Consider the following 18407-nt stretch of genomic DNA (forward strand, 5'->3'; position numbering starts at 1 on the left):
CCCCAGAACAAGGGACCCTCGGGGTCAAGGGACATACAGGATATCAGGGTCAAGGGACCCGAGGGGACAAAAGGACCCCAAGGGGCACAGGGCAACAAGGGGGACAAGGGCTGCAGGACCAAGGGACTCCCTGGGGATAAGGGACACCCTGGGGACACCCCTGGGACAGGGAACCCCCACCCCAGGAACTGGGACTCTCTGTGTCAAGGGGCACGTGGGGACGAGGGACCCTCAGGACACCGGACATCAGGGACAAAGGACCCCTCAGGACACGGGGGCACGCGAGGACACGGGACTGTGGGGCCCAAGACCCCTCCAGGAGCCGGTGGGGGGGACAGGGGGTGATGTGGGGACACGGCCCTGGTGACTCAGAGGTGGTTGATGAGTCGGTCGGTGGCTTTGTGGCCCCCCCCCTGGCCTGGTGTGATCCCAACACCTCTGGCCGGGGGGGGACATGGGGACACACGGGGGAGGGGGTTGCTTGGGGTGCCCACCCAAGGAAGGGGGGACAGGGAAGGGGACAAGAAGGTCGGGAATAAGGAGGAGGGGAAAGAGGGGAACAAGGAGGGGGAGTAGGAGAGGCAAGCGGGGACACGAGGAGGAGGTGACAGGAACGCAGGGAGGATGGGGTGGGGGAAAGAGGGATAGAGGGGAAAAACCAGGGGGACAGGGGGACAAGGAGGGGACAGGGATGGGGGTCAGGAATGGCACCCAGAGGCCCCTCCCTGCCACCCTGACACAGGGACACACACAGGGTCACACACCTAAGCACACGGGTGGCACTGGGTGTCCCCTGCCCAGGGGTGTCCCCACAGCCCTGCCCCCCTGTCCCCACCCAGAGACCCCCCAGGGCCTCCCCTCCAGGCACTGCAGGCGGGGGAGTGACCGTGGGTGGCCGTGGGTCAGTGCCACCCCCGGGCTCACGTCCCTCACGCTGCGGGGCCACCAGAGGCTCGTGGCCACTGGCCACGGCCACACCGTGACTCACCGGGACCTGGCGTGTGCCAGGCAGCACGGGGTGGGAGGGGCGTCACCGGAATGTGGGGTGATGGGGGGCCAGGCCGACCCACGAGACCCCCACCCACCTGGAATCCCTGACCCCGTGGGACCCCCAAACACGCAGGACCCCCTGAGCCCCCCAAACTCCCCCTGGGGGGTGTCTCCACCACCACCCTGCCTGAAGTCCCTCCAGCCCCCACTCCCAGCCCCCTTCCCTGGGGACCACGCCAGCCCCACCTCTGCCCCTCACCCCCTCCCTGGGAGCCCCCCAACCCCCAGCCAGGGGGCTGCACCCACAGCACCCAGAGCTGGACGGGGGTGAGGGTGCCCCGGGCCAGAGGTGAGGGGCTGCTAGGGTACCCAGGGAGGGGCTCAGGGGTGATGTTTTGGGATGCCAGGGGGTCCCAGGGGTGGGGGTGGGGGCATGCCAAGGGGACATATTGTCCACAAAATACACTTTTTTTATTAAAACCCAGGAGCAGGCAGTGAGGATGGGGGTGGCACCACCAAACCCCGGCAGCGGGGGCCAGGGTTAGGTAGGTCCCACTGCCCAGCACAGACCCCAAACCCCCCACTGTGGGGTTTGGGGCCTGCGATCTCCCCAGCACCTCCTGGGGAAGGGTTGGGGTGCTGGGGGGGAGTTAGGGGTGCTGGGGGGGGAAATCTCAGCTCTCAAACCACTTGCCCCCTCGGGCTGTGGTGGGGTGGTTCCCCAAAATCTTCCTCTTGTACCTCTCCACCAGCTCGTTGAACCGGGCCTCGGACCCCCCGGGACCCCCCCGGCGCCGCCGCTGCTTCTGGGGGGAAAGAGAGGGGTGAGGGGGGGCCCTGACACACAAACACCCCCAGACCCCACCAAGGCAGAGCCAGAGGGGGGAGGACACCATGGCAGGGATCCAAGGAGATGGGGAACCTCAAAATCATCTCGGGGTGGGGGGGGGTGTGAGCTGTCAAATTCTTACCTGGGGAGGGGTCTCCTGTTGTTTCTCCCGCCGCCGAGAGGCCTTGGGGGGCTTGGGGGCTTTGGAGAGAGGGGCTGTGCCTTTCCCTTGTCCCGTTTCCTGGGAGGAGAAAGGCAAGGTACAGTGTTGGGAGGAACCCCTGAGACCCTCCCCCAGTGGGTTCCCAGGGAGGGAGAGACCCCCATGGGAGGGGGTCTTGGCGGGGGGTGGAAAGAGGAGAAAAACAAGCAGAGAAATAAAGGGGCAAACAAGGAGGTGGGAAAAGGGGTGGGGGAAAAAAGGGGAGGGGAAAGGATTTGGGGGGAGGCCTCCTCCTTACCTGATCTTGGGCCCCCGGTGCGAGGGCACTGCCAGCACTTTGTTGCGGGGGGTCCCGGGTGCCCCCCGCCCCCCCGGGCCCTGCGTGCGGAACCCGGCCCAGGGGGTCCCGGGGGGGCCCGAGGGGGCCTTGGCAGGGGGGGCCTTGCTGGGAGGGGCCTTGCTGGGAGGGGCCTGCCCACCCGAGCCCTTGGGGGGCTCTGTGGGTCCCTTGGGGGGCTCTGTGGGTCCCTTGGGGGTCTCCGAGGCTCTTGCAGACTCAGCCGCCTTCGCCTTGGCCTTGAGCTGGGGGGAAGGAGGGGGTGAGTGCTGGGTGCCCCAGGTTGGGGGGGCCCCCTGGAGGGTTCAGGGGGTTAAAAGGGGTGTCCTCCTCCCCCCCACCCCGTACCAGCCCGCGCTGGATCCGCTGCTCCCGCAGCCGCAGCTTCCGCCGGTCCTCCAGGGCAAACTCCACGATGGGGCGCTGGGCGAGAGCGTGGGGGGCACCCTGAGAATGAGGGGGGCACCCCAGAACAGGGAGGGCATCCAGGAACCCCCCCCAAACACCAGGGGACACCCCAAAACCAAGGGGGAGCCCCGAATCTGAGATGGCACCCAGGAATCCCCTGAAACACCCTGGAACCAGGGGTCATCCAGGAACCCCCCCAAGCACCAGGGGGGGACCCCAAAAACGGGGTAGAGCCCTGAAACTGGGAGGACACCACAGAACCTCCCCCAAAACACTGTGAGGGCACCTTGAAACACAGGGGGAGACCCCCAAAACCTATCTAAAAGTCCAGGGAAACCCAGAACACCCTGGGTACCCCAACAAGATGGGAGTACCCCAAAATCCAGGGGGGGCCTCAGAACTGAGGGGGGAAACCCCAGAAAACCCCTCCTGGAGCACTGGGGGCAACCCAGAAGACCCTTAAGCACCCAAGACCCGAGGGGGGCACCCCAGAACCCCCAGAGCACCCCAAAACAATGGGGGCACGCTGAAACCCCCAGGGATGCCCCAAAACCCGGGAGGAACACAAAAACACCCAGGGCCCCCTCCAGTACATCCAGGGGTACCCCAAAACCCTGGGGACAGCCTAGAACACCTTGGGGGGGTACCATGAATTCCTGGGGGCAGCTCTGGGAGGGTCCCAGTCCTCAAACACGAGGGGCAGCCCTGGGTGCTGGAAACAGGGCACCCACAAAGGGGGGGGACACAAAGGGGGGGACAGGCCCCCTGAACTGACCTTGTGGGGCCCGAAGAGCTCGGGGTTGTTGTTGAGGCGCCGCAGGGCCCCCAGAGCCTCCTCGTGCTCCCCGAACTCCACGAAAGCGAACCCCAAAGACTGGCCCTGACCCCGCAGCTCCCGCATCACCCGGCACTGGGAGAGGGGACAGGGTCACCCCAAAAACTCCCCGGGGTCACCCCAGCACACCCTGGGACACCCCGACACCCTCTGCATTTCCCACATCACCTGGCACTGGGAAATGGGGTACGGAAGGTACAGGGTCACCCCAAAAACCCCTGGGACAACCCGACGACCCCCACATCACCTGGCACTGCAATGAGGGTACGGGGGGTTAAGGGTTACCCCAAAACCCCCCCGGTCACCCCAATACCCCCTCACAGCTCCCACATCACCTGGCGCTGGCACGGTGGGTATGGAGTCACCCCAAAACCCCATGACACCACCCTGGAGAACCCCAACATCCCCAAGGGCACCCCAACATCCCCCACCCCTGGCGGGACACCAACCACAGGGGACCGCCCACCTCTGCACCCCCAAAATCCCCCCAAGAGTGGGACACCAAAAGGGGACCCTCCACCTCTCCTGCACCTGAAACCAACCTGGGGGGACACAGGGAACACACGGGGTGTACAGGGGACCCCCAACCTGCTCTGCACCCCAAACCCACACCAGGAGACCCCCACCCCCTGCACCCCCAAACGCCAGAGGGGAGAACACAGAGCACAGCACGATGTGAACAGGAGCTGGGGGGAGACACAGGAAGGATTCACCTCCTTGATGTGTGGGGGCTTCCCCCCGTTGTGCTGCAGGACCCCCCGGAGCAGCGCCCGCAGCCGGGGGGTGTCCAGGGCCTTGGGCAGGTTGTGGAGGCACAGCCGGGTCCGGGACACCCCCACGTTGGGGTCCTGCAGCCGCCGCCGCTTCAGCTCCTCGAACTGGGGGGAATAGGGGGGGTCAGGGGGGACACCTCCCTCCCATTCACCCCCCAGGGGGTCCCCTCTCACCCCCCCAGGGGGTCCCTCTCACCCCCTCTCTCACCCCACTCACCCGTGCCCGCTTGGCCATGTCGGAGTCGCTGACGCCCTCGGCAGCCTTAGAGCCCGGGCGGATGGCTGGTGGGGGAAACAGGGTCAGGGGGATTTGGGGGTCAGGGAGGATTTGGGGATTTGGGGTCAGGGCGATGGTGGGAGCCCGAGAGGAGGGTGGGTTTGGGGATCTGGGGTTACACGGGGCTCTGAGGAGTTTCGGAGGGAGCGGGAGAGTCCTGGCAGGTGGATGGCTGGGGGGCGGGGAGGTGGGGGAATTTGGGGGGATTGGGGTGTTTGGAGGCTGAGGGGGATTTAGGGGACTGGGAGAAAACGGGGATGGGGGGGATTCAGGAAAGGTGGGGGTTCAGGAGGGGCAGTGAGGGGTGTTATGGTGCCTGAGCCCCCCCAAGTCCGTCACTCACCCCCCTCCCGGGCCAGGTAGAGGTTCCTGGTGCCAGTTCTGGGCCGGGCCCCCCCCGACTCCCCCCGGAGCTGCTGGGCCTGGTCCCGGCTCAGGGCGGGGTCCACACGCAGCACCCGCCCGTCCAGGCGCAGCCCCCCACCCTGGGGGGGCAAAACGGGGGGGTCAGGGGTGGCTGGGACCCCCTGTGCCAGACAGGAGAACCCCGGGCTGGGGATGCCCCAAACGTCCCCTCAAATCCAAGCTGCAGGGAACAGTTCAACACTCCCCAGAATCTCAGCCCCCAACCCCCCCACACCCCTCCAAAACCCACAGTGGGGGGTTCCAAACCCCTAAACTCCCCTAAATCCCCCAAAAGCAGCCAGTAGAGGGACCAAAACTATCAGAAATCCCCCAAACCCAGCCAAAGAACAGGCCCCCAAACCCCCCAAACCCAGCCAGGGAGAGGTCCCCAAACAACCCAAACCCAGCCAAATAACAGGTCCCCAAACACCTCAAACCCAGCCAAGGGAGCCCCAAAATCCCCCAAACCCAACCCAAAGCTGCTCCTGAGCCCCCCTGGAGGACCACCCCCGGGGTGGGCCCCTGAGGGGGTCTCTGGTGTCCCTGGGGTTGTCTCCCCTCACCTCAGACCCCTCCTGTGCAGCCTCGAGGCATTTCTGGGCCCCTTCAGGGGTCTCGAACTGGGCAAAGGCAGAGCCTGAGGGAAGGAGGGGTGCAGGGGAACAGTGAGGGGGGGCTTCCAAACATGTGGGGAAACTTTTCCAGTGTAGAAATCCACCCCGAATTATGGAATATTAACCCTCTTACCCAAACATGTGAAGACAACCCCCCACAACCAGGGTACAAGGCAGGCCTGACCAAGCTCTGCGGGGTCCCAGAGCCCCCCAGCCCTCCCTCCCAGGGGCACTGGGGTTTAGGGTGCAGCAGTAGCAGGTGCCACCTCCAGGCCCCCTCCCTGCCATTCCCCAGCCCCCCCCACCTTTTGGGGTCCCCGTGTTGGGGTGCAGCACCAGCCGGACGTAGGTGACCCCCCCAAACCTCTGCAGGGTCTCCTCCAGCGTCTCCTCCTCGGTGTCGAACGAGAGGTTCCTGTGGGGATTTGGGGAGTTAGGGGGGTCCTGGGGTGCCTCCCCACCCTCCTCCCAGAGCCCACCCATCTATGGGGCCCTCCCCAACTCACCGAATGAAGACGGTCCTGCCCTCGCCCACGTCCGAGGGGCGCGGCCGCCCCCCCTTCACCCGCTTTGGGGGGGGTACCCCCTCTGCAATGTTTGGGGAGGGGGTTGGGATACCTGGGAACCCCCAGGAACCCCCAGCCCCCAAAGAAAGACACCCCCAGCACAGAAGTCACCCTAGCCCTCAATAACCTTTCCCAGATCCGACAGAAACTCCCCTGCCCCCCAAACCCTCCCCCACCCCCAAGACCCCCAAGACTCCCAAACCACCCATCACCCTGAAGAAGCACACTCAGATCCCCCCACAAAAACCCACAGACCCCAAAAGCTCCTCCAGTGCCACCTAACCTCCCCCAGAAGCCCCCAAACCCTCCCCTCAGGCACTCCAGAGCCCCAGGAAGCCTCCCTTGATGCTGGCAGAGCCCCCCCAACCCCAGCCAAGCCCCCACTGCCAGGGCAGAACAAACCCTCCTCATCCTCTTCATCTTCATCCTCCTCTTCATCTTCATCCTCCTCTTCATCTTCATCCTCCTCTTCATCTTCATCCTCCTCTTCATCTTCATCATCATCATTCTCCTCTTTATCATCTTCTTCATCTTCATTCTCTTGTTTATCTTCATCCTTCTCTTCCTCCTCCTTTTCTTCCTCATCCTCTTCTTCCTCTTCAGCTTCATCTTCTTCTTCTTTCTCTTCCTCTTCCATCTCTTCTTCATCCTTTTCTTCCTTCTTTTCCTCCTCTACCCCCCCTACAAGGTCACACAAGGTGAGGGGGGGGACAGTCACCCCCTCTCACCCCCTTTTGCCCCTCCAAAATCATTGGGGTGGGCACCACCACCCAAAAATCTTCAGAGGGGCACCTGGAGCCTCTCCCCAGGGTTTCAGGGCCCCCACCAAGGGTCTGGGCAGGGGCTTGAGGGGCTTGGGTATCCTTCCCTAGGGGTTTGGGGGGGGTTTCAGGGTCCCTCACTGGGGTTTGGGGGGGCTTAGGGGTCCCTGGGGGTCCCTCACCAGAGGTACAGGGGGTTTGGGGGTGATTGGGGGGGTCTCTCACCAAGGGTTTGTTGGTCTCATCCAGAGGGTTTGGGGGGATGTCAGATGGCTTAGGGAGGGTTGGAGTCTCACCAGGGGTTTTGCAGGGTCCCTGGGGGGTTATAGGGTCTCCTCTGGGGGTCTTGAGGGGGGTTGGTAGTTTAGGGGTCTCACCAGAGGTTTTGGGGGGTCCCTGTGTCGCCTGGTACTTGTCCTTGGCCACAGCCCAGTCCACAGCCAGGGGCCGCCCTGAGGGGGACGGGGGGGAATCAGTGCCTCCCATTCCTGAGGGACCCACCCTCCATGTCCCCCAACTCCCCAAGAGACCCCCACCCCACGTTCCCCCCTCCCATAACCCTGTCAGCAACCTCAACATCCCCCCCGCAGGATCCCCCAAACCTCTGATCTCCCTCCTGGGACACCCCCAGTATCCCCTAATTCTCCCCCCCATCTCTGATGTCGGTCCTGTTGAGCCCCCAAGCCCCCTGGGGCCCCCCACGACCCTCCCAGTTCTGCTCCCGCTCCCACTGAGCCTTCCCAAGCCCCCCAGGGCCCATCCCAGCCCCCCACCTCGGAGCTGGGCCCCGTTGAGCCCCCCCAGCGCCGCCGCCGCCTCCCGCACGTTCCGGAGCTGGACGAAGGCGAAGCCTCTTGGGGTCCCATCTGTGAGAGCCCCCCCGCAAAAAGGATGAGGCCATGGGCCCCCTTGGGGAGCCCCCCAGCCTGGGGGGGCACCCAAAGGGGTCAGGGTGGGGTTCAGCCCAGGGGGTCTCACCAGGTTTGCGGGGCATGTTCAGCTCCAGGACGGAGCCGAAGGGAGTGAAGAGAGCCTGGAGCTCGTCCTCGGAGCACTGTGGGGGTCACAGAGGGGGACAGGGGGTCAGGTGGGTCACAAGGGGTTAGGGGGCCACAAAGGGGTGTCAGGGGAGGTTGGGGGGTCTCTGAGAGGACTGGGGGCTCCTGAGAGCCTAAACATAAGGCAAATCAGAGATTTGGGGGGGCAGGGGGTTGGAGATCACTGGGGGCAATTGGGGAGCACTGGGGGGGACTGTGGGATGGTGGGGAAGGGGGTCCCTGGGGAATAAGGAGCCACTGGGGAAACAGGGGCATTGGGGGGACCCTTGGGGAAGAGGGAGATCTGTGGGGTGCTGGGGGGCTCAGAGGGGGTCTTTGGGGAAGGGGGGGTTGCCTGTGAGGGTCCCTGGGGATGTCTGGGTTCCTGGGGGTGTCAGGGGCACTGGGGAGGGTCCCTGGGTTGTTTGGGGTCCCTGTGGGATCCTGGGGGGGGGTCCCTGCCCCCTCACCTGGAAGCTGAGGTTGCGCAGGATGAGCCGGGCCTTGCGGGAGGGCGGCCGGGGCTTCTTCGGCCGGGAGGGTTCCGAGGGGGGCTCCCCCGCCTCGCCCTCTCCCCCCTGCCCCCCTCGCGGCCCCCTGCCCGTCCTGGGGCAGGGTCGGGCCAGGGACACCCCCAGGGGCCGCCCCTCCAGCTCGGGGGGATCCCGCAGGGCCCTCCCGGCGTCCTCCGGCAGCGAGAAGGTCACGTAGCCGAACCCGCGGCATTTTGGGGAGCCTGGGGGGGAGGAGCCGGAGGGGGCAATGAGGGGCTGAGCCCCCCAAACAGCCTCACGGACCACCCTCCGCTGGGTCCTGCCCCTCCAAATTCCTGACCCCCAAACTTCTGTCCCCTCTAATTGCTGCTCCCTCCAAAACGCCCGCTCCCCGAAATTCCCAGTCCTGCCCTTCCCACTCTCGTCCCCTTCCCACAGATCTCCAGCCCTCCCAGACTCAGCTCCCCTCCAAATCTCGCTTCCAGGACCACCCAGACCATCCCCAAGCTTCCCGTCCCAGAACTCAGCCTCCCCCCAAACCCCACTCCCAAACCCCCCGGACCTCTCGGTCCGTTCAGACCCCAATCTCAGCCCCCTTTGGCCGCATCCCTCCCTCTCAGACCCCCCCAGTCCCATTCCCAGCCCTCCAACACTCCGGTTGAATCCCTCCAGACTCCCCAAACTCCGATCCCAACCCCCTTAACCCCTTCTAGACCCCCCAAACCCTGACCCCAAGCTCCCCAGCCCCTCCCGACCCAAATCCCCTCAACCCCTCCCGGCCCTTCAGACCCCAATGCCTTCAGCTCCCCCCCAAAACCCGCTCCCAGACCCGCCAGCCTCCCTCACCCCTAAATTCCGAGCACCCCTCGAGCTCCCGAACCCCCTCCCGCCCCACCGAGCCCCACCGAGCCCCCCGGCACCAACACCCCCACCCATCACCCACCCCGGAACCCAGTGCGCCCCTCATCTCCCGCCACCCGCTCCCCCTCGGCCGCCCCCGCCGGCGCGACCCTTCTCAGTGACCACGAAGCAGCGTCGGAGCGGCCCGAGGGTCCCGAAGAGCCGCTCGAGGAGCGGGCCGGTGGCGCTCGGGGGCAGGCCCCGCACCAGCACCGTGCGGCCGCTGGGCGCCGCCATCTTGGCCCGGCGAGGGGCGGGGCGAGGGGCAGGGCGGCCCAGGAAGAGGGCGGGGCCAGAGCAGCCCCGGCGGAGAGGCAGGAATTGCAGCGTGGGAGGACCCGGGACGGGTGGGAACCGAGGGGGTCCCAAAATGCGGGAGGGGAGTCAAGGGGGTCGGGGATCCCATGAAGGAGGGGTTCAGGAGGAAGTTGGGAGTCCCATTCTAGTGGGGCTAAAGGGGGGCTCAGAGGTCCCATATTAAAGGGGCCTGGGGTTTTCATGGGGGGCCCCTTTCATGGCGGGGCTCGGGGGGCCCTATCCCATCCGAGAGGATCAGGAGGGCTTGGGGGGTCCCAGATCAGGGGCCTGAGGGGTTGTGGGAGTTCGGGGGGAGTCCCGTCCTGTGGGAGGGAAGTTCAGGGGGTCCCATCCGGGGGGGCTGGGACGCTTGGGGGACCCATAACAGGTCCCAGGAGGGGTCTGGGAGTTCGAGGGTCTCATTCTGGTGGGGTTGAGAGGGGGGTTGGGGGCCCATCCTGGGGAGGGAGGCCAGGGGGATTTAGGGCACTCCATCCGGGGGTCAGGGGTGTATGGGGGTCCCACCACAGGGCTGGGGGCTCTCAGGGGTCCATCCGGGAGGGTCAGGGGTCTCAGGGGTCACACACATTGTTCGCACGTGGCACTTTATTGGGTACACGGAGGAGGAACTGGGGGCCCGTGGGGAGGGCCGCGAGGGGATATCAGGGGGCCCCAGATTGTCACCAGCATTTGGGAGGCTCAGGAATTGGGGGGGAGCAGTTTGTTACCCGTATTGGGGGGTCTCAGAGACCTGGGGGATGCCTGGGGGGGTCCCCAGATTGGCACCAGCACTTGGGGGGCTCGAGAACATGGATGGGAGGGCAGTTTGTTACCCGTATTTGGGGGTCCCGGGGATTTGTGGGGGGACTGGGGTGTCCCCAGATTGTCATCAGCACTTGAGAGGCTCAGGGACTTGAGGGTCCCCACAATGGCACCTGTACTTGGGGGACTCGGGGGACTTAGGGCTGTCCCCATGTTCCCACCCCTATTTGGGGGTCTCAGGGACTTAGGGGGCAGCTGGGGGGGGCCCAGATTGGCACCAGCGCTTGGGGGTTCAAGAACATGGGGGAGAGGGGACAGTTTATTACCCGTATTTGGGGGTCTCCGGGACTTGGGGGTGGGGGGTGGGGGGTCCCCAGGTCATTGTCAGCACTTGGGGGTCTCCAGGACATGATGGGGGGTCTGGTTGGCATCTGCACTTGGGGGTCTCAGGCTCTTGGGGGTTTCCCAAATTGTCGCCAGCACTCGGGAGTCTCGAGGATGTGGAGGGGGGCCACGTTGTCACTCGTATTTGGGAGTCTCAGGTCCTTTTGGGGGGCACTTTGTCTCCCCTATTTGGGGGTCTCAGGAACTTGGGGGGGGGGCGGGTCCTCATGTGGTCACCAGCACTTGGGGGATCTCAGGAACTTGGGGGTCCCTGGGTTGTCACCCTTTCTTGGGGGTCTCAGGATGCTGGGGAGGGGTTGATCCCCAGCTTGGCACCAGCACTTGGGGGGGGGGAGTCTCAAGGACATGGGGGGGGGCAGCTTGTTACCCGTATTTTGGGGTCTTGGTGACCTGGGGGGACATCTTGGGGGTCCCCAGATTGTCATCAGCACTTGGGGGATCTCAGGTACTTGGGGGTCCATAGGTTGTCACCCTTATTTGGGGGTCTCAGGGGGTCCTGGGGTCCCTGGCCGGGGTGGCCGGGCCGGGGTCTCTCCACAGCTCCCCTGGGTGATGCTGCCCCTCCCGGGTGTGTTGGGGGGCGCCTCGGGGGTCCCCCCGCACCCTACAAGTCTATGGTGTCACTGCCCGGGCTGCGGCTGTCGCTGTCCCCGGGGGGCCCGGGGACCCCCCCACCGTGGGCCTGGGGGGTAGGGGGCCGGGGGTCCCCTCGGCCCAGCTCTGGGAGGGTCGCAGCGGGGGCGCTGCCCCGGGGATCCCCGCCGGGGGTGCTGAGGTCGGCCCCCGGGCCAGTCCCCGGGGAGGGCGTCCCCGGCCCCCGGGCCCCCTCCCCGGGGCCCTCCCCGCGCCCCCGGGGACCCCGCGGAAGGGCCCCCCAAAGAGGCGGTGCGGGACAGACCAGAGGGGCGGGGGGCGGTGGGGGGACCCCGCGTGCCAGGCCCGCGTGTGCCGGCTGTGCCAGCTGTGCCGGCTGTGCCAGCTGTGCCAGCTGTGCCGGGATCTGCCATTCCAGGGGTGCTCGGCCTCCGTGTCCCAGCAGTGCCAGGACCCTGTGTGCCGGCTGTGCGAGCTGTGCCGGCTGTGCCAGCTGTGCGAGCTGTGCCGGGATCTGCTGTGCCAGGGGTGCCAGGACCCTGCGTTCCAGGTGTGCCAGCGGCGCCAGGTATGACAGGTTTGGTGGGACCTTGTGTGCTGGCTGTGCCAGCTGTGCTGGGATCTGCTGTGCCCGGAGTGCCAGGACCCTGTGTTCCAGCTGTGCCAGCTGTGCTGGTGGTGCTCGTGGTGCCTGGTACCTGTGTCCCAGGTGTCCCAGGTGTGCCGGCGGTGCCAGTTCCTGGTGTTCCTGTTCCGCTGCCCCCAGTTGTGCCAGGAGGGCCGGGGAGGCTGAGCTCCGTCCCACTGGCTGTGCCGGCTGTGCCAGCTGTGCCAGCTGTGCCAGGTGTAGCAGCTGTGCTAGGTGGGCTGGTTGTGCCAGGTGTACCGGCTGTGCCAGCTGCGCCAGGTGTGCTACCTGTGCTAGGTGTGCCGGCTGTGCTTGCTGTACCACCCCCCTCCGTGCCGGCGCCACCAGCCCCGGCAGTTCCAGCGGTGGTTGTTCCCGGTATTCCAGCTGTGGTGGTTCCCGGTATTCCAGCGGCGGTGGTTCCCGGCGTTCCAGCTGCGGTGGTTCCCGGTATTCCAGCGGCGGTGGTTCCCGGCGTTCCAACCGTGGTGGTTCCCGGCGTTCCGGCCTTGCCGCTCCCAGTCACACCCGTAGTGCCCGTGCCCTGGGTTGTGCCGACCCCCGGTAACGCCGTTGTGCTGGTGCCGCTGTTCCCGGTGTTCCCGGTGTTCCCAGTGTTCCCGGTGGTGCTGATGACGCTGATCCCGGTGCTCCCATTGCTCCCGGTTTTCCCAGAGCCACCGAGGATGCTGATTCCGTTGTTCTTGGCCTTCCCAGCGTTCCCAGTGCTCCGAATAACGCTGCTGCCGGTATTCCCAGTGCTCCCAGTGCCCCCGATCCCGCCGTTCCCGATGCGGAACATTCCCGGCGCTCCCAAGGCCTCGTCGATGGAGCGGCGCAGGTCGATGGGGGAGGGGGGTCGGTACCCGGCCGTGGGGTCCCCGTCACACTCGAAGGGGGACTCGGGGGGTCCCCCTGCCTCCTCCCCTCCCCGCCCGCCGCCCTCGGACGGCTCGGGAGGGTCTCTGGAGGTGCCGCGGCGTTTCGGGGGGGCCACGAGAGCCAACGCCGCCAGCGCCGCGCCCATGACGATCTCGGCCACGCGACCCCCGAGCTGGAGCCCCCACCAGGCCCAGGGCCCCGGGGGGGGGCTCACCCCCCACCCCCAGACCTGCAGAGCCCCGAAGAGCTGCAGCCCCGCGCTCAGCGCGGCCCCCACCGCCCCCACCAGCCGCGGGACCTTCGTGCGCGCCCTCCCCGCTTCCCGCGGCCCCCTGCAGCGCCGCAGCCCCCAGAGCCCCCAGAGCCAGCGCGGCCGCCAGAGCCCCGAACAGCGCCCGGGGCAGCAGCAGCAGCGCCGGGGGCCCCCCCAGAGCCGCCACGGCGCCCACCGCCCCCAGGGCCCCCCCCAGGTGCAGCACCGCCAGGACCCCCAGCACAGGGACCCCCCTGGCGGGGGGGGCGAGCGCCAGCCCCCAGCCCAGGCACGGGTAGGGCAGCTCGAAGAGGAGCCGCGCGGCGGCGGGGCAGCCGCCCCCCCACCTCGTAGGGGTCGAAGAACAGGGGGAAGGCGCGGGCGAACCCCGACACCGCCAGGAGCCCCCCCAGCACCCGCGCCAGGGGGGGGCGGCGCCCCCCCAGCAGAACCACTACGCCCAGTAAGCCCAGTAAGGTGAAGGCGGCCCCCGCCCCGTAGACGTGGCCCTCCCAGGCCGGGCCCCAGAGCGCGGCGGCCTCGGGCCAGGGGGTCTCCAGGGGGATGAAGTGGGGGGGCCAGGAGAAGGGGGCGTGGAGGGGTTTGAGGGTCCGGCCCCCCGAGCCGCAGGCGGATCCGGGGTGCAGGCGGAGGCGGCGGCGGGGGCGCAGCCCCCAGGAGGGCTGGCGGCCCCGGGGAGGGCTGTGGAGAGGGGGATCAGGGTGGGGGCCCCACACCCTGGGGTCACCCTGAACCCCCATTGTTCCCCCACGCCCTCCCCGTGCCACTCGTACACATCCCCATATCCCACAAAGGATTTTGGGGTGGCAAGACCCCTGAACTCTCCAGACCCTCCATCCATCCAGGCTCCCCACAGGCCCTAGCCCCCTCCCAAACCACCCCCCCCAGGACCCTCCCATTTCCCCCAGATCCCCCAGTGCCCCAGGCCCCCAAAATTCCACGACTCCCGCAAATCCCACGAACCCTCATTTCCCCAGGTTCCCCGAAACCCCAGGACCCCCTCGCTGCCCTGGAAGCGCCCATTTCCCCAGGCCCCCACTAAATGCAGGGCACCCTCGACCCCCAGGATGTCTCCAAAACTCAGGACCCCCATGACTCCAGGCTCCCCCAACGCCCAGGGCCCCCATTTCCCTGGGCCACACCCAAACCCCACCCCCTTGCTCCAGGACCCTCCATTGCCCCAGGAACTCCACCCAAACCCAACGAACCCCCATTCCCCCAGATCTCCCCCAAACCTCCAGGACATCCCAAACACCGGACTCCCCAAGCCCTTCCACACCCTCGCCCCCACCCAGTCTCCAACCCCCCTTTCCGCCTCCCCTCACCTGGCTCGTCGCCACTCCCGGTCTCCTCCAGCTCCAGGGACCCGTTGTCCCCCTCGGGGCCGATCTTGGGGGACACCGTGGGAAACAGGAACCCTGGGGGGTACAAAGATATTGCGGGGTCCCTCAGATATGGGGGGGAAGGGGGCCCGGGGAGGGCGCAGCTGGCCGCGGGCACTCACCGGCTGCGCTGAGCCTCCCGGCCAGCTCCGAGAGCCCGGGCAGGAACCGGGGGGCTCCGGGGGAGCCCCTCAGGAGGCTTGTGGGGCGCACAGCCCCCCCCGCGGGGGGGTCCAGCCCCGCCGTCAGGTCGATGGCGATGTCCAGCTCCAGCTGCTTGTCCCGGGGGCGCCTCGGGCGGGGTCGTACGCCCCCGCCCAGAGGGGCCCCCCCAGCCCCCCGCTTCCTCCAGGGTGGTCGCGGAGCCCTGCTCATCTCCGGGTTCAGGCAGGGTGGGGGGCGCGGGGGTCCGGGGGGACCCCGGAGTCTTGGGGGCCCCTGGGGTCGTGAGAGGGCGCGGCCCCCCTTGGCTTCGCACCTTGATCTTGAAGTTGAGGCCGAGGTTGAGGGAGAGGACAGGGAGTCGCTGTGGGGCGTGTGAGGGCCAGGGAGTCCGGGGGCTGCTGGGGGCAGGGGGCGGCGGCAGGGGGTGCCAGGCAGAGCAGGGCCAGCAGCAGGCGGGGGGCGGCCCCCCCCGCCACGGGGGACCTCGGGGACATCGGGGCGGCGGGAGCGGCTGCGGAGAGGGGCGAGAGGGGTGTCACACCCCCACGGCACCCCAGAGAACCCCCAGCACCCCAGAGAGCCCCTCCCGGCACCCCCAACCCCTGGGCATCCCATAGGCCCCCGGGAGCACGGACACCCCAGAGCCCTCCCCTGGCATCCCCGGTCCCACGAACACTCGGGGCGGGGAGGCGACAGGAGCACCTGGGGGGGACATGAGAACCCTGGGGCAAGACAGGAGCAAGGCGAGGACGGGAGCACCTGGGGACAGGAGCACCTGCGGGGACAGGAGAAGCCCGGGGGGAAACGGGAGCACTTGGGGACAAGAGCACTTGGCAGGGGAGGGAACAGGAGCACCCCACGGGGGAACAGGAGCATCTGGGGGGGAGGACAGGACCACCCCAAGGTGGTGACAAGTACCCCAAGGGGGAACAGGAGCACCCCGAGTTTGGGACAGGAGCACCCGGAGAGGACACAGGAGCACCTGGGGGACACAACAGTCCTCCAAAGAGGGGACAGAAGCACCTCAAGGGGGGACAGGACTACTCCCAGTTTGCTACTGAAGCACTTGGAGGGGGGCGACAGGAGCACCTGAGGGAGGGACAGGAACACCTGGGGGGACAGGAGCAACTGGGGGGACACAGCAGTCCCCCAAGGATGGGACAGGAGCACCTGGGGTTACAGGAACCCAAGGGAACACGGGAGACCCCCAAGCGGGGACAGGAGCAGCCCAGGTCCCGCGGTGGCACACGGGGACGGGGGGGCACACGGGGCCGCCCCACATCCCCCCCCGCGGGCTGCTACGGGGGCTTGCGGAGGTGTCCCCTCCCCCAGAGCCCCCCCGCCCGCGCCAGGTCCCTAATCGCGGTGACAGGGGCTGTCGCCGCGGGCTGACACCGCGCCCGTCAGGGCGGCGGCGGCGCGGGGACGACGGATGCGATGTGACACGCGGGACACGCGGGGACCCCGCCACCCCCGCACAGGACACTCCCGCACCCGACCCCCGTCCGGACCTGTCACACCCCTGGATCTGCCAGCCCCTCCAAAGACACTTCCCGGACCTGCCACCCCCAGCACTCGTCACCTCCCGGAGGTGCCACCCCCGCCCACAGGACACTCCCGCACCTGACACCCGCGGACCCCACTGCTCCCCGCGGCACCTGGCACCCCCCCTCCCCACCGGACACCCCGCACTGGGAACTCCCACTGCGGTGCCCACGACCCCCCGGCGCCCCCCGTGGGTCTCACTCGCACAAGCCCCGCACACGCACACCCGCCCCCCCCACACCTCGGTGTGCCCACGCGTGTGACAGGAACAGCGCGGGGGGGAGGGTCGCACCGGCCAGGGCAGGGGCACAGCCCGGGGTGTGGGCACCCTGCACGCACCTGCACACACCTGCTCACACCTGCTCACACCCCCACCTGTGCACCCCCAGCCCTGCATCCCTCCTTGCACACCCACGCACACTCCTGACCGCACACGCCCCCCTGTGCACCCCCAACTGTGCACACCTCCCTTATCCTCCTCCCGACCCTGCAGCCCCTCCCCGCACACCCACCCACCCCCGTGCCCACGCCCGGACACCCCGACCCCGCACGCCGGTGCTCTGCCAGCCGTGCACACCTGTGGGCACCCCGCGTGGACCCCTAGCCGAGCACGCCCCCGCACACCCCTCTTCACACCACGTGTCCCCCCGCACACAGCCCTTGCACACCCCTGTGCCTACCCCCAGCGCCCCCGCCCCCGTTTGCACGCCCCCGCTCCCCGCGCGTGGGTGCTAGCGCACGTGTGCCGCGCGTGACGGCGTGTGAGCGCGTGTGCGGGACAGCGCGCGCGGGGTGTCACGGGGGTAGGGAGGTGGCTCCAGTCGTGGGGGCTGCTGTGGGACACCCCCAAACCCCGGCACCCCCAAACCGCGGCTCGCTTTCCCCACACGCCCAGGCAGCCGCGATCCTCGAGACCCCGCACCCCGCGGACTCCAACGCGCGGGTACCTCCGCCCCGGCAGCCCCGCAACCCCAAACCCCCTCCCGGCACCCCCAGCACCCCTAAACCCCTCGCACCCCAAAACCAGCTCACCCCACCCCCAGGCAGCCGGGACCCCGCAGCCCTGGGTACCCCAACACCGGGCACTCCCACCGCCAAATCCAGCACCCCAAATCCCCCGCACCCCCAAACCCGGCTCACCAGCACCCATCGCCCCCCACCCCCAGGCAGCGGGACCACGGTGCCCCCGCAGCCTGGGCACCCCAACCCCGGGCACCCTCGCTCCCTCAGCACCCCGCACCCCAAACCCGCCCCCGCCCCCAGCACCCACCGGCCTCGGCGGCGGCTCCAGCCCCGGCCCGGCCCCGGCGGCGGCAGCGGCAGGAGGGGCAGGCCAAGCCCCATTCCGCCTCCTCCTCCTCCTCCTCCTCCCCTCCCACCCCAGGGCCCCACGACCCCCAGCCCCCGCCCCGCAGTCACCAGGACCCTGCAGGGCTGCTCGGCGCGGCTGGAGCGTGGGGGGTCTGCGATGGGGGGGACCCAGACTTGGGAGGTTCCCACATTTAGGGGTGGGTGTCTCACAGCTGAGGGGTTCCCAGGTTTAGGCGGTCCCACATTTGGGATTCGATATTTGGGGGGGTGGTCTCACATTTCGAGGGGGTCCATAGCTGGGGGGTCCCACACTTGGGGGGTTTTCTACATGGTGGGGAGAATGTCCCATATTTGGGTGGGGATTAGGGTTAGGGGGTATCTGATCTTTGGGGGGGGTTCCCACATTTGGAGAGCGGAATATCCTGCATTTGGGGGGTGTCTCCCAAATTTTGAGGGGGGGGGAGGGGGCAACATCTCAGTGGGGCCCCACACTTGGGGGAGATGAGTCACATGTGGGGGTGGCCCACATTTTGAGGGGTGGCCCATATTTGGGGGGCCCCATATGGAGGTCTCCCATTTTGGGGGTCCCACATTGGGCAGGGTCTCACTTTGGGAGAGTCACGCTTGGTGTCCTGTATCGGGGGGGGAGGGGGTCCCACATCTGGGGTCCCACCTCCCCCCACTGCTGCCACCCGAGCCCTGCGGTCCCCCACAGAGCCCGGGGGCGACACGGAGGGGACATGGGGGGACACTGTGGGGTGCAAACACGTGCC

General features: G+C 67.8%; 2 protein-coding genes across 2 annotated transcripts; both read right to left on the reverse strand.

Moving 5' to 3' along the window:
* Window positions 1-1372: 1372 nt before the first annotated feature.
* Window positions 1373-9635, reverse strand: RBM28 (RNA binding motif protein 28). Its single transcript, XM_050325028.1, is given in 18 exon segments — window positions 1373-1796; window positions 1962-2011; window positions 2014-2060; window positions 2281-2564; window positions 2668-2742; window positions 3503-3637; window positions 4276-4440; window positions 4553-4617; window positions 4956-5097; window positions 5581-5654; window positions 5937-6046; window positions 6138-6219; window positions 6600-6878; window positions 7336-7410; window positions 7732-7824; window positions 7937-8012; window positions 8466-8731; window positions 9500-9635. Coding segments are annotated over 18 exon segments (2277 nt in total). The 5' UTR covers window positions 9627-9635; the 3' UTR covers window positions 1373-1664.
* A 1822-nt stretch (window positions 9636-11457) lies between these two features.
* LOC126644417 (collagen alpha-1(I) chain-like) lies at window positions 11458-15157 on the reverse strand. The gene is made up of 5 exons (XM_050323758.1): window positions 14736-15157; window positions 14523-14649; window positions 13558-13912; window positions 12560-13129; window positions 11458-12510 (listed from the first exon to the last, which is right to left on the reverse strand). Exons 1-5 carry the CDS (start codon window positions 14986-14988, stop codon window positions 11458-11460), a joined length of 2358 nt encoding a protein of 785 aa, XP_050179715.1. The 5' UTR covers window positions 14989-15157.
* Window positions 15158-18407: the final 3250 nt, after the last annotated feature.

This window comes from Myiozetetes cayanensis, unplaced genomic scaffold (assembly GCF_022539395.1).
Source record: "Myiozetetes cayanensis isolate MyiCay16 unplaced genomic scaffold, myiCay2020 scf3, whole genome shotgun sequence".
Classification (NCBI taxonomy): Eukaryota; Metazoa; Chordata; class Aves; order Passeriformes; family Tyrannidae; genus Myiozetetes; species Myiozetetes cayanensis.

Bases quoted from the DNA above. Each gene is read 5' to 3' on its own strand.
- LOC126644417 (XM_050323758.1), bottom strand. From the start codon at position 14,988: ATGAGCAGGGCTCCGCGACCACCCTGGAGGAAGCGGGGGGCTGGGGGG. The intron at 14,650-14,735 runs GTGAGTGCCCGC...TGTACCCCCCAG, and splicing joins CGGGAGGCTCAGCGCAGCCG to GGTTCCTGTTTCCCACGGTG. The intron at 13,913-14,522 runs GTGGGGGCGAGG...CCCTCTCCACAG, and splicing joins AAAGGGGGGTTGGAGACTGG to CCCTCCCCGGGGCCGCCAGC.